General features: G+C 37.6%; 2 protein-coding genes across 2 annotated transcripts in view; one reads left to right on the top strand and one right to left on the bottom strand.

Moving 5' to 3' along the window:
- Positions 1 to 1,059, top strand: part of ANO3 (anoctamin 3) — a 529,603-nt gene extending 528,544 nt beyond the window's left edge. The window contains exon 28 of the mRNA XM_023550773.2: positions 291 to 1,059. Coding sequence (XP_023406541.1) covers positions 291 to 473 — 183 coding nt within the window. The 3' untranslated portion in view covers positions 474 to 1,059. The remainder of the gene's footprint in view (positions 1 to 290) is intronic.
- Positions 1,060 to 12,386: 11,327 nt separating this feature from the next.
- The window catches only part of SLC5A12 (solute carrier family 5 member 12), a 57,372-nt gene continuing 55,571 nt past the window's right edge, over positions 12,387 to 14,187 (bottom strand). The window contains exon 15 of the mRNA XM_003412313.4: positions 12,387 to 12,694. Within this exon, the coding sequence (XP_003412361.1) occupies positions 12,542 to 12,694 (153 nt within the window). The 3' untranslated portion in view covers positions 12,387 to 12,541. The remainder of the gene's footprint in view (positions 12,695 to 14,187) is intronic.

The following is a 14,187-nucleotide window of genomic DNA, read 5'->3' as shown; positions in this document are numbered from 1 at the left end:
TATTGTGTACCATGTAAGGATTTTATAGACTTGAATTTAAGAATCATTCAATGTTTATTTTAACGTGTGGCAGCCAGGAGAGGAAAGAATCTTGTTTCCTCCTAATATTTAAGTGTTAAAGGGCCACGGTAGTATCCCCAATGTAATTTTTGAAAATTATATTCTAGCTGGTACATTCTGTGTTCTGATACTTGAGTTTAAGGAAATGCAACATTGCTCATGATTGTTCTGTTTTATAATTAGCACTCCAGAATATTTGAAAAGTGTACTTTCTGCTCTTAAATTTCCAGCACCTTGTTTTTGGGATCAAGTCGTTCATCGCATTTCTGATTCCGGACGTACCACAGGATCTATATGACCGGATAAGACGGGAGAAATACTTAGTCCAAGAAATGATGTATGAGGCTGAATTAGAACATCTGCAGCAACAGCGGAAGAAATGTGGTCAGCCTGTCCACCACGAATGGCCTTAGCTGAAACCTGTTACGCAGTACAGGGGGTACCACTAGTGGGAAGGAGTGGTCAACTTCAAATTCTAGGTGGGATCTGGGAGGAAAGTATACTTGGCAAACTGTGTGTATAATACGCAACTTGGAAATGCATTACAGCCTTCTCTGAGATTTGAAGTATCCAGCTTCTAGGGAAGAAAAAGATGACACATAACCTTAAAAAACAGTTAGATTGCCATTGCAGGGAGCCAGGATATAATTTTCAGAGTCAGCTCCAAGGAGCTGTGTGGTTGGAGAACTCCACCTTCCATCAGCTGCAGCGTACAGGGAGGGTAGCGATGAGGTTTCTAGCCACAGAGAACCAGGTCAGTGTTCAAAAGCTAGGCAAGACTTAAAATCTCGTGTGGTCTTCGCTCATACTAATCTGACTTCCAAACCTTCGGTCCAGTTGATATGCTTCAAAGAAATGACTTAAATCAGTTATTGCCTTTGCTGCCAGAACTCAGTGTCCCTTCAGCTTATAGGCTCGTAGGAATTGCCCTTACCTCTTGCTGAGATTATGGATTTGTGCCACAAAGGAACTTAATGCTGCTTTACATCAACTATGCAGTTGAAGAGTTGCACATCACCTTTAGTACTGAAACCAAAAATCTAAGATCCCAAAAAGATTACCATTCTTAAAAGAATATTGTATGGCATTGGCTACATCCAAATTGGTTTTCTCCCTGGCAGAGCCAGTTGAACTGCACGTTTTTTTGTTTGTTTTTAATTAAATGCTAATAGAGTCACATACTTAGAAAATATGAGTGGTCATCCTTCTATTATTTAGATTGCAACTAACCCATACTTTACTGTGGCATGCTGTATTATAGTGGGTATAATTTTTCCCCCTCCGACTTATTTTAACAGCCTTCCCAAAGTGTTATCTTCAACTCCTGTAAATATGTTGATTTTCCTTGTCCTTTTAAACCTCGGCAGTGTATAATCCAAACTACTATTTCTGCAGCTCTGAGACCACGTCTACAGTATGCCTTTGTGACTTGCAGAGCCAAATGCTTTGCAACACTTGTGCTTTTCCAACAATGTGCACTCTTGTTCATGAGCTAATGAAAACAATGCATGAAGATAAATCTGTATTATTTGTAGAAAGACTTTTTTTTTTAACTTTTGCTTTATTTTACATCACTAAAGGGAGTTTTCTGTTATTATTTTTTCAGTACATTGGTTTGTTCATTGATTCGACAGATTGATTTTCTCTAGAAACAAAGTTAAATTAATTGTTAAAGACATCGTTTTGATTTTTTTGTAGATGCACAGAATTAGAAAAATTGAGTCTGATTTGAGTTGCTGTATCAATGTGGACTCTATCTGTGAATATGTCTGTTCACAGACTGATGAATGGGGAATGATAGGGTATTCAACTAAAGCAAGTGCTGTGAGGCATAAACTGTGGATATGCAACAAGAAGAAACAGGAAGAAAGACAAGAGTTGAAGTAGGGGAATGTATGATAGAAATCAAGTTACTTTTCCTTGCAAAACAATCAAGGCTACTATCAGTTTTCTTTTTCTGGGTGGGTGGGAGTGGGGCTGAGGGATACACACACACACACTCACACAAGACACGACAACTGATTATTTTTGCCCAATTAAGTAAAGCATCGTTCTTCCCAAAATGTAAAAAATCACACTAAACACAATGGAAATAAAGCTAACTTTTCTCATAATAGAAAACTAAAAAAAAAAAAATCTTACTAAACGTGTTACCATCAAGTCAATTCAACACTGAAAATGTCTTGTTTTTTTCCTTCTTTCCCTCCAAGGAAAAGCTGATAAATTATAGTTTTTGATCAATTTGTTTGTTTTGTTAAAAAATATTTAATTTCCTGCTTGCCCTCTGATTCTGAGCACCGGGAAGGCTCTCAGACTCTAAAACTTCCCTCACGTGCCCTTGCCACGTGTAACTCTTCCATTCAGTTGCCAGAGAGGTTCTCTTTCTGCCACCTGCTTATTTATAACAACTACTTCCACTAACTCCACAAAGGAGTTTTAAATGCATCCATTTTTGTAGCTTCTACATTTCCTTGTCTTTGTAAATAAAATGTGTACACTTGCCTGGGAATAAATACTCTCTAATTCTTTTTAAGCCTATTGAAGACACAAATAAACTCAGCATTTTACATCTTTTCTAATTTAGGGGCACAAGACAAAGAGATCTGTCTTACCGAAGAACAAAGAATAACAAGTATGTCCTTGAATATTCTTCTCTTTCTGAGAAACTTTGATCCCATCAGACAAATATTGATTACTTACTTGAGGTAAAAATATGAGAAGAGGAAGTTATTTTTAATACAAAAAATCATAACACTTTGATTTAGAAAATGCCTTCTCTGTTATTTTTAAAACAGTTGAGTAAAATAGAGAAACAATGAGAGAAGTGTCCGACATTTTCCTTTTTTGGCACACCGCTGTGGACTCCAGTTATGCCTTTGTCACAGTTGGCAGTGAAGTGTCGACAGCCCCGCAGCATATGTTAGCTTTAGATCACTCTGCTTTAGTTGAAAGAAAATGTTTTCTATCATAGTGTTCACGTGAATACAAATTATTTTTCACAGATTGATAACACACACTATTCTCAGGAATTCTGTATTACATGAATGCTGCTTATATATTTTCATATTCTCAATGGTCTTTTCAAGCAAATAACTAATACATACGTGCATGCAGTCTGTCGTGACAAGTTGCTCAAAGCTGAAGCCCTTTGACAGTACAGTGTGTGGAAAATTGCTCTCGATCATATCCGAAGTAGCTTGCAAGTGTCCGAGTCTGTGAAAGCACCTTTAGATAAACTGCTGCTCCTGAGAGACTGCATGCGAGAGAACTCTGAATGCTGCACATTCTTCCCAAATGTCGTGGTGACTATTAGCACAACCTATTGTACCATGGAATGAAAAGGAACCTTTTTCACTCAATAAATTATGATTTGATATGGTATTTTTCCTACAATTTGCGTGTTAAATTTAATCCTGCTTTTTTTAAATATTAAGTTGGGATTTGTGAGTGTATCTGGGGGAATGTTCATTCTTTAGCTGTACTAGGCATTAATTTCATATTTTTTCAGGACCTTACTCCACTGCTAAAATGTTTTGACTATTTATATTCTGATCATATCACTGCTTTTTTCAAGGCATTGATCCTAATAATGTTATGTGGAAAAAAACAAACAAGCAAACAAACCTGTTGCCATTGAGTCAATTCCAACTCATAGTGAACCTATAGGACAGAGATAGTTACCCTGTAGAACAGAGTATAATTACCCCATAGGGTTTCCAAGAAGTGGCTGGTGGATTCCAACTGCCCACCTATCGGTTAACAGCTGAACGCTTAACCACTGGGCCACCAGGGCTCCTCTCTTAAAATGGTTTGACTATTAATCTTCTGATAATATCATTGTTGTTTTAAAGCATTGATCCTAACGATGCTGTGTGTGAGAAACAGATGGGAGGGGAAGCTTGGAGGATTCTCGTAAGCTTAATAATGCTTTTATCAAAAAGAAGGAGTTTATCTTTGTTTTTCACTTATGCTAGCTCTATCTATCACCATCAGAATATCTTTGGGATGGGAATTTTAGCAGAGATATAGCATACGCCAAGGAAGGAGGACACGTAGGGGCACCACAGCCAACTGTCTACTTAAAGGCCATCAAATTGCCCATTTCCCACCCCCTTGGCTAGATGGGCAAAATTGAAAACCCAGGTTCCCTGATGAGTTCATCAGTTGATAATGGCCGAATGCTTGGAAGCCAGTAGACGTAGGCCCAGAGTGTGTGTGTGTGTGTGCGCGCACGCATGTGCACGCATGTGTGCATGCACGCTCATTTCTGGACGTACTTTTAAGAATCAGTGAGCACTTACTTTCTATGAGATATGACCAACTCAGTCTTAGTGTGGTCTTTCTCCCCAAATTCACAGTATTATGATGGGCTCTGAGGATAGTTCCAGATTTTATCCAGGGAATCATTTAATACCTAATCTCATTCCTGATACTCTGAGTAGCTCCGATCAGAACAATTTAGAAAAGGCCTGAAAAACCCAGATTCTGATGGAAAGGAAAGCATTTCCTCATGATTTCTGTTCAAAATTAAATGTGCCAACATTGCATTGCATTGCATTACATTACATTAATGCAATTACATTACTTTGATTGGGTTTCAGCTTGAATTATTGATTTGCCTAGGTCCCTGCTAGCTGGGATTCATTTATTTGTAGTGGTAGTAAGTTAGCTTCAATTGAACTTGACATCTAGGTTCATCTAGTAAACATACGCGTGACCACACTTGATGGCTTCTTTCTAGAGGCATAAATATCAGCTACTGCATCCTAGTGAAGTCCACATTCAGGAATCTTTTTTAGGAGGGTAAAATGAAAGCAAACTGGGTTGTAGAGAATAGATCCTCATTCTGGACCAGATCCTATTTCCTGTACCATCTAATGTCCACCCTCAGGGAGAAGAAGACTGTGAATCCGATCTCACTGCTTTAAAATATACCAGTGTGTGCTTCTGCACAGTTCTCCCTAGAGAAAGCCTCCTGTTCCACGTCCACCTGGCCTGAAGTGGGAGTCTTGATTATGCTAGACAGCTAGCTATGTGGATGCTGCCTTGTATCTTTCCCTAAGAAGGAAGAGGATGAGATTTGAAGGCCTAGACCTGCATTGCCTTCCTCAGAATATTTATATCCATCTTAGTTCTTACTTGCTATATGGAAAAAGCCGTATCTTTGCTCTCTTGGTTTTACAGAAAGCAACACTTCCTAAATTATTAGTTGAGAAACAAAATTTAATTGGGTCTATTTCGATATACCCCACAAAAATGATTGTCATGTGGGTGGCTAGCCCCATGTGGTATTCAAGCTGCAGGGGGGAATCTACCTCAATACCTTTTTTCTATTTTTTTGTTGTTGTTGTTTAATGGCCATACCAGTGAAAACTTCCAGATAAATTCTTAAGCCCAAATTGAGTATCTTTTCTAATAAATAGTATGAGCAGACTTTTCTTACCGATACTTTTCCCACTGTATTTTTCTTGATGCCTTTCCATAAATAAGAAGAGGGGAATTGAATGGCCAGAAAAATCTGATGGCAAAAGAACTAGTTGATGCAATGTTTTGGACATGGTCGTGGTGACTTAGGGACTTCCTACCCAGACAAAGATATTTATTTTACAAATCCTACTTCAACACCTGCTGTATACCTGCTGACTTCATTCCCCCGACTTCATTCTGACTGATAAACTGCAGTTTAGGTCATCTTTTAACACTCAGAAGAAATGAAGAGGGTTTAAAAGAGTGAAGAGCTATTTTTCCTTTTCTTTGGAAACAACCACATTCTTTATGGGAGTTTCTTTTTTTTTTTTTTTCTTCCTCCCTTCAGCAGTCTATGTTAACATTTATGAAGCTTATGATGCTTACTAGCTTAGATTTTAGTGACAACTCTAACCAACGAATTGTTGTTGGCTGCTGTGAAGTTGAGCCCTGCCTCGTGGGAACCCATGAGTATTACAAAGTAGAACTGCTCCATAGGGTTTTCTTGGCTGTAATCTTTAAGGAAGCAGTTTGCCAGGCCTTTTCTTCCACGGAGCCACTGAGTGGGTTCGAACCACCAATCTTCAGGTTAGCAGATGATCACAAATCAATCATGCCACCCAGGCTCCTTCTAACCAAAGAATAAACTTCCCAGTTTTCAGTGTCAAACATGAAAATGCACTTAAAATATGAGCACTTTTACTTCCTAGGATGTCTGTCCATTGGCCTCTATATTTTATTTTTCAAGGAAGAAAGAATTGAGTCTTGTAATTAAAGAGGGAATTTGGGGAAGACCGAAAGAGACAGAGTGATGGGTTTCCCCAGCCATCTTCTTTTTCAATAGGATGTTGCAGCCATGTATTTAGGCAAAAGTTTGTATTGATTTTTTTTCTTTTTATTCTGTACAGTTCCTCTGCAAATCTTTAAATCTTTAATGTGTTATATATTATTAATCATTCAATCTTCCACCCAAACTCTCATAATAAATTATAAAGCCAATTTAAAGACGCTTTGCTCTGGTGAGCAAGACTGAATCAAATTTTAAGAAGGTGACTTTAATTCAGGTCAACATTCTTAAATTAGTGAAAATAAGGTAATAAAGGCACATAAACCATCATAACATAGATCCTAAATCAGTCAATAACATTACTTGATTGCTCAGGTCCCTACAAATTTAAACTGACTCTATTATTCTGTTACAAATAAGCAATTTGGTGATATCTCATTTATTTCCTTAAATGGCTGTTATGTAAGGCATAAAATTAATATACTACATGAGACTATTCTTAGCCTTTCAAATGTGTCAAAAGCAGATTTTGTGTTCAGGAAATGGATGTTCTGAACACCTGTGTACATGCTTGTTTTAACATTCTACAAACCAGACAAATTGTTGTTTTTTGAAAATTCCTAAGGACACATAGGTCAAGGTCCACAAAAGATAAAAAAACCAAAACCAAACCCCGTGCCGTCGAGTCTATTCCGACTCATAGATAGCACCACTATATATTGCTTTTTTTAATTTATAGTAACCTCTGTGCTAGTTTTTTTCTGTGCTAAGTCTTATGATCCACCTGATGTTTACTCCTGTGTGTGTGTATGTGTGTGTTGGGGGGGCAGGGGGTCTCAAGCCCTGGGTAGAACAAACATTAACAGGCACTATTTCTATCTAAAACACTGAAAAAAACGTTATGTTACGTAATACGGCAAACGTCTTGACGTGTTTACGTGGTGACTGGTGGACTTACCTTAACTGATTAACTGATTAGGTTTATATAAAAAGTATTAGGGTGGATGATTATTTTTTCCCACTCCTGACTAGTTGATGATATTCATGTTGATCGTTTGAATGCACTTCAATCACAGCTTATTTTTAAAAGAAATAATGAAAATTGTTATATATCTTTACTCATTCTATAGGCATTTTTCTTAAAATTAACTAACTGAATAAATAAGACATAAAAAAAATAAATAAAGCAAAATCCAGTGACCACCCAGTCGATTTGGACTCATAGTGAGCCCATACACATCAGAGTAGAACGGCACTCCATAGGGTTTGCCGTGGCTGATTTTTCAAAAGTAGATCACCAGGCCTGTCTTTGAGGTGCCTTCGGGTGGACCTCATTGCCAAACTTTTTGTTAGCAGCCAAGTAAGTTAACTATTTACACTTCCCAGGGACTCCCAACACATTAAATTTAAAAGTAGTCCATGGTTCTAAGATGATAAAGCTAACATGAAAACAAAAAAGCATCATGTTAAATGTTCTACTGAGAGACAGAAATGTAATTATCAGCTCTCAGCTTCCTCCATAGGGCAGCAGTGCTTTTCTAGTTTGTGTAAGAGTCTACTGAGAGAGAAATTGAAACACTGATATCCCAAATAAGAGCCACGTGGGATTTGTAGCCAAATATTTATGTTTAGCTCTCTGTCTTCCAAAGATAACTGATAATTCAAACACCAAAAGTGCAGTCTTGGAAAAGTGGGCTTAGGAGTGTGCGTTATCCCTCTCGGTATTTGCACATCTAGATTGATTTTGTGTACAGCCCATGGACTGGGTGGGGGAGGAAATAATAGCATTAACTCTTTCCAAGAATTACAAATAAAAGTAGCTTATTAGGTGATCTACTGCCAATTAGGAGTTATAGTTGACTAATTTTGATTTTGTATCATTTTTAATATATATCACTGGTAATATCAATTAAATTTTAGTTGTTTGAAAAATAGTTTATACTTCAAGGTTATTAACATTGGATAAAAGTTTACAGTAAAGCTAGCTACTTTGCAATATTGAGGTTGAGCACATGAGATTTCCAAATATGCACATGTATGTATATACAGCTAGAAATTTCTGTAATATTTTAAAACAATTGGTTTCTAAGAGAACAATTAAAGGGAGACATCTCTATTTTTTCTATTTACTGATCTGATATTTGTAATTAATGTTTGATTAAGATTGTAACACCATGAAATATTTCAATAATGTTTACTTTGAAATACTGTTTGAAGGCCCCACGGCCTGTGGTTTCTTTTTCTCTTTAGAACTGAAATAGTATAATACCATAAAGTTTCAAAATAATAAAATGCATATTAAACAAGTATAATTTGAATTAAAGAGAGTCCCCCACCCTGTTTTGTTGTTTAGAGAATCACAGTTGCTTTGAATTATGCATTGAATCATCAACTTGGTTTGAGATGATGTTTACTTATCAAGGTTTACATGTACAAATGTAATAATCATACATGTGAATGTTGCATTTTTCAGTAATAAACTTGTCTATCTTTACAACAGTAGTTTTCTCTTTTTTCAAGAATTTAGGACCTTTAGAAAAATTACTTTTTGGAAAATCATAATTTAAACTTTGGTATTAAAAAAGCTACTCTCTGGAAATGTATGGCATAACTTTAATTTATACCGTATGTTTATTTTGTTATTTGTAATTCTCAAACTACTCCAAGAATATATTTACCAAGTCAGCATCTCTCAAATCCTGAAGAGAAACACTGAAATATTTTAAATTAAAATGAATACTTTGATCTATTCTATTATATTCATATACTGCTAACAGTTATTGCATGTTTCATATAGGCCAGTCACTGTGCTAGGCCTTTTAAATGATTTATCTTCTTAAATCCTCACAATAACCCTATCAACTGAGGCCAATTTTATCCCCTTTAATTGGTGAATAAACTAAGGTGAAAAAGCCATGCCCAAGATTACCAAGATAATTTGTGTTGGAATTTGCATTTGAATCTAAGCTAAGTTGGACTCCAACCCTTGACCTCAATCGATAAGCTGTACTTCTTACTCCAAAGGGAGGTGAAGACAATGTCAATCATCAAATTGAATTCATTTGGAATGACTGAAGGAGGAATAGAGGTCGTTCTGTTCATTTTTTTTTTTTTTTTTTTGGCTAACATCTGTGATTGTATTTAAAAGGTACAGGCTGGCATCAAGTTTGGCACATTTTAGGCCATTCTAGGAACTCATGACCCATAGCCCCATTATTGAGACTATTCCCAGTCATTCTGCAGCAAAAACGGCCACAAGTTTAACCCATTTCCACGGCTTGGATTCAATTTGGCACTAAGCAGAACCTTTACCATACCAGCTGCCTTGACGCAACTGTGAGTTGACATCGCTAGGGTGGTGTGAGGGTAGAAGTGGACTAATGGCTGCATCTACTGAATTGACTGTGCAGTTACACAGAAAACATGGTTTCCATGTCTTGTGGAAGATGGTTTTCTTGTGGATTCCCATCCACTGCCTACCCAAGGTCACGGGTTCTTCTTGTTTAGTTCAATTTGGAAGACTAGAAGGGAACTCTCTAAACTCATAATGACATAAATTCTATTACATGAGAGAAGTTGGAATCATTTTAATAATAACAATATAATAAAAATGGTATCTCCCATTTGTAAGACATTTTTGTGCTTTTGATAATACTCAGGGTAAAAGAATTAGGGAATTAAAAAAAAAAAAAAGATTAAAAGCACTTTGGGAAAAATACTGACCTAGTGAAATAGCCTCAAGGATATCACAGGGAATTTCTGAGTAAAATGAAATAAAACTATTCAGATATCTTTTGCTTTTGTGCAATTCCAGGTAGAAGTTCACAATCCTGAAGTGTATTACAAATCACAATTTTTTTGTATGCCTACTGCTAATCTTAATTTCAACCGGAGGGTTTTTTGTTTTGTTTTTTCTCTGATCCTAAGATGTTAACTTTTTTTTATAATAAGCCAATGTGGTTTGGCCCAGATCTCAATTATTCATTTAAAAAAGTTCTAATTCATCGGAATGTCTTAACAATGAAATCTTTTGGAGAATAATTGCACCTCTCAGCTTGCAAACCTTTATATTGACACCTTAATTAGCATTGCTTGGCCTCAATGTTTCCTAGAATTCTGCTTCTCCTTCTCATTTTCAGATATTTCTCCAAACGTACCCCTTTTGTACTTGTTCCTTCCTTTCCCAAAAGTATTTTGTCTCTTTTTTTTTTTTTTTTTTTTTTACAATCCACAGCCCAATTCTCCTCTGCCTTTATTCTCCTTTCCTGTTTGAAAGTGGAGGTAAAGTAAGGGGGAGCAGAGGACAGAAGGTAAGTATTGGGCTGTGGTTTATAAACCCCAATTGTATGTTTTTTAATCCCTCTATTGATTATTTTCCCTCTTCGTATCTTCTCTCTCTAATAATAAATACTGGAAGTAATTTTTTTCCTTATCTCATATTTCTTTTAAGGCTTCCTACTTCAGGGTAACATTTAAACAACACAGTCCTCGCCTGTTTGGACTCTGCCTTCTTTCTTTGCTGACATATCGTTTCCAGGCCTCTTGCCTTCCACAAAGCTTTCATTGCCCAACTTACCTTTTTATTTGTAATGCTCTCTTTCTCCTGAACTTAATTTTTTGTTTTGTTTTGTTTTAGAGTTCAACTATTAAGATACTTAGTTCTGTCACCTTAGCTTGATAGAGTGAGTTTAGCTTGGAAGTAAGAACTGGATGAGCAAAGTCCTGTGAACAATATACTTTGCACCAAAGACCCCATAGATAATGAAGTCTTCCATGGGCTGGTAAGCTACCTGCAAGATTATTTTACACAATGTTATTCTAACAGCCTCCTATAGGACATTCTTCTCACCTTCATCCAACCCCGGAGAAAGACTCACTTGAGGCTTCTTGTTGAGCACAGAAGTCAATTTTTCATTGTAAGGTTATAGAAAGGAAGAAATGCTATATTAAGAAAGGAGCACATATTTAGTTATAATCACTCCCATTCACCTGACATATCAGTCTTCACTCCTGTGCTTAGCAGGATTATTTTTAAGGCTTGGTCAGGGAAGCTGACCAAGCCTTAAAATTTTTCAGTCATTTCATATGCATGCAAAAGCTGGACAATGAGTAAGGAAGACCGAAGAAGTATTGATGCGTTTGAATTATGGTGTTGGTGAAGGGTATTGAATTTGCCATGGACTACTAGAAGAATGAACAAATCTGTCTTGGAAGAAGTACAGCCAGAATGCTCCTTAGAAGTGAGGACGGTGATACTTTGTCTCATGTACTTTGGACGTGTTATCAGGAGGGACCAGTCCCTGGAGAAGGACATTGTACTTGGTAATGTGGAGGGTCAACGAAAGAGAGGAAGACCCTCAGCGAGATGGACTGACACAGTGTCTGCAATCAAGGCTCAAGCATAGCAACAATTGTGAGGATGGCGTTCTGTTGTACATAGGGTTACTATGAGTCAGAACTGACTCCAGGGCACTTCAATAACAACAGGGCAGCTACAGTAGCAGGAATGACTGGAAGAGGACTTAAAGGTGGAGGTGGGGGTATGGTAATAACAGTTTAGTGTTCCAACTGCAGGAAACCCTGGTCGCGCAGTGGTTAAGAGCTACAGCTGCTAACCGAAAGGCTGGCAGTTTGAATCTACCAGGCACTCCTTGGAAACTCTATGGAGCAGTTCTACCCTGTCCTATAGGGTCGCTATGAGTTGGAATCGACTTGACAGCAATGGGGTTTTTTTGGGGTTGGTTCCAACTGCTGTGTAGGATGGTGGGGTGTCCACATATATATGAGGTATGGGGGTTTGGGGAGGAGGAATGAATCCTTTGTTTTATCAGTAGTGGCAGAGAAGAATCTAACATCCATTTTCTCCTCTCCGATTCTGCCTCTAACCGCTAAGATATTTGATATAAAAAATTGAAATCCAATATGATGTGAAACAAACTCATTCCTTGCATTGTGATGAAACCTAGACTTGATTTATTCAAGAAGGATGTCACCAGATCAAAAAAAAGCCTGGCTGTTTTTTTCTCACCTGAAATTTTGGAGCTCCCAAAGAATATTCTGGGAAACAGTCATTTTATTCTATTTGTAGTTATAAATAAGTATAAATGGACATTGGAGGTGTTCCCTGTTTTCTAACAGTGGCAGTTATGTAAGTCTACTAACCAACAGACAAAAAGTATGTAGAATATGTGTATCTGTGTCTATCTGTGTGTGTGATTATGGGCTGCCTTAGAAGTGGGTAACCTTCTCCAATGCCATATTGGTGTAACTTTCATCCTTGGGATCATAGCCAGGCACATGGGCCAGGCTTTCTTTCCTGAGTCCATTCTGTAAGACAGATTCAGCTCCTTGTTTCCAGGCACTGCCATTCTCAAGGTTTTCCTAAGGAAAAGAGAAAGGCAAGTATTAACAAGACTGTATTGAATTAGCAAGAAAACCTGAGGGAATCTTGCTTGGGCCTCCCCTCAAAAAATTTATACTACAAAAGCAGCAAAAACAATTCTGACTCAAGGCACTTTTTAATTGATAACATTGATGCCTCATCTTAAACCAAACCAAACCATTTGTCGTTGAATTGTGACCCCATGTGTGTCAGAGTAAAACTGTGCTCCATAGGGTTTTTAATGGCTGATTTTTTGGAAGTAGACCAGGCCTTTATTCGAGGCGTCACTGGTTGGATTCGTACCACCAACCTTTTAGTTAGCAGTCAAGCACTTAACTGTTTATCCCACCCAGGGAGGTCTGCCTCAATCCATGTAGAAACTATTTCTAATGATAGAAGCAATAAAAAAAACAACGATTTGTTAGGCATTATGATGTATCTCATGTTATGTGAAGAAATTTGTCCACCGGTCATTTAGTACAGAGTCTTCTGAGGCAGTGTCATTACCTCCCGAGAAAAAACAAATTTGAATCTTGGATAGTAGTGTCTCCCGTCCTACCTGTGATATCAGAGGTACCCTATGTATCCCATGTAAATTCCTGTGGAGATTTTACTTTGGCAAAGGCGCCTGACTGTCACAAACCAAGTGTTCCCTCCCACTCTTAACTCAGGAAGCTGTCTGCATCAACAGGATTTATTTATTCCAGTAAATGTTGCCCAGGAAGTGTGTAAAACAGTAAATAATTTCATTCTCTATTTCAACACTTCCTCAAAATTCATTCATCCAAACAGTAGACTGCTCAACCAGCTGCCTTCTCAGCACTATAGATTGTTCATTTAGGTGAACAGTCCCTTCTCAGGAAGAGAAATTGCTCAGTGTGGGAAAACCCCTTCTTCTTATGGAACCATGGTTTCCTTATCAAGACTAATTTCAGGACGTTCACCAGGCCGTGTTTGCCAATCTTAAATTGTCATATCACACATTTTGCTCAATTCCAATCAGAACCTTGCATTTAGAGATCTGCCTTAGACTACTTAAGCTCAGAATCCTGTAAATATCTACACCCAACCTGCACATTCTGAGCTTCAACCAAGGTGGTGCTCTCTTTTATTGCAGTAAGTATTCAGCTTTGCAGTAAGTATTATCCCAGTGTCTTTTGAGGAGGAAAGCAACTGACGACTTAAAAATATGTAAGTGATATGGGTTAGGGATCCCTCTCATAGAGTTCTGAAAGACTGAAATGTCTGGAACTGAAAGTGAAAATAAGCTCAAACTAAAAAAAGAAAAAAAAAAAAACACAGCCCTGCCCTTAGTCAGGCAGGAGGACAGACACAGATAAGGCCAGCTGTGAAGCTGACAAACTTTGCCTTTCCCAAGGCCCTGCAACTTGTTCCCATCAAGGTCCAACTCATAGCAACCCCATAAGACAGAGTAGAACGGCCCCATAGAGTTTCCAAGGAGCTCTTTGTGGATTCAAACTATTGGCCTTTT

The sequence above is a fragment of the Loxodonta africana genome, chromosome 7 (assembly GCF_030014295.1).
Source record: "Loxodonta africana isolate mLoxAfr1 chromosome 7, mLoxAfr1.hap2, whole genome shotgun sequence".
NCBI lineage: Eukaryota > Metazoa > Chordata > Mammalia > Proboscidea > Elephantidae > Loxodonta > Loxodonta africana.
This window is presented reverse-complemented; position numbering and strand designations above follow the sequence as displayed.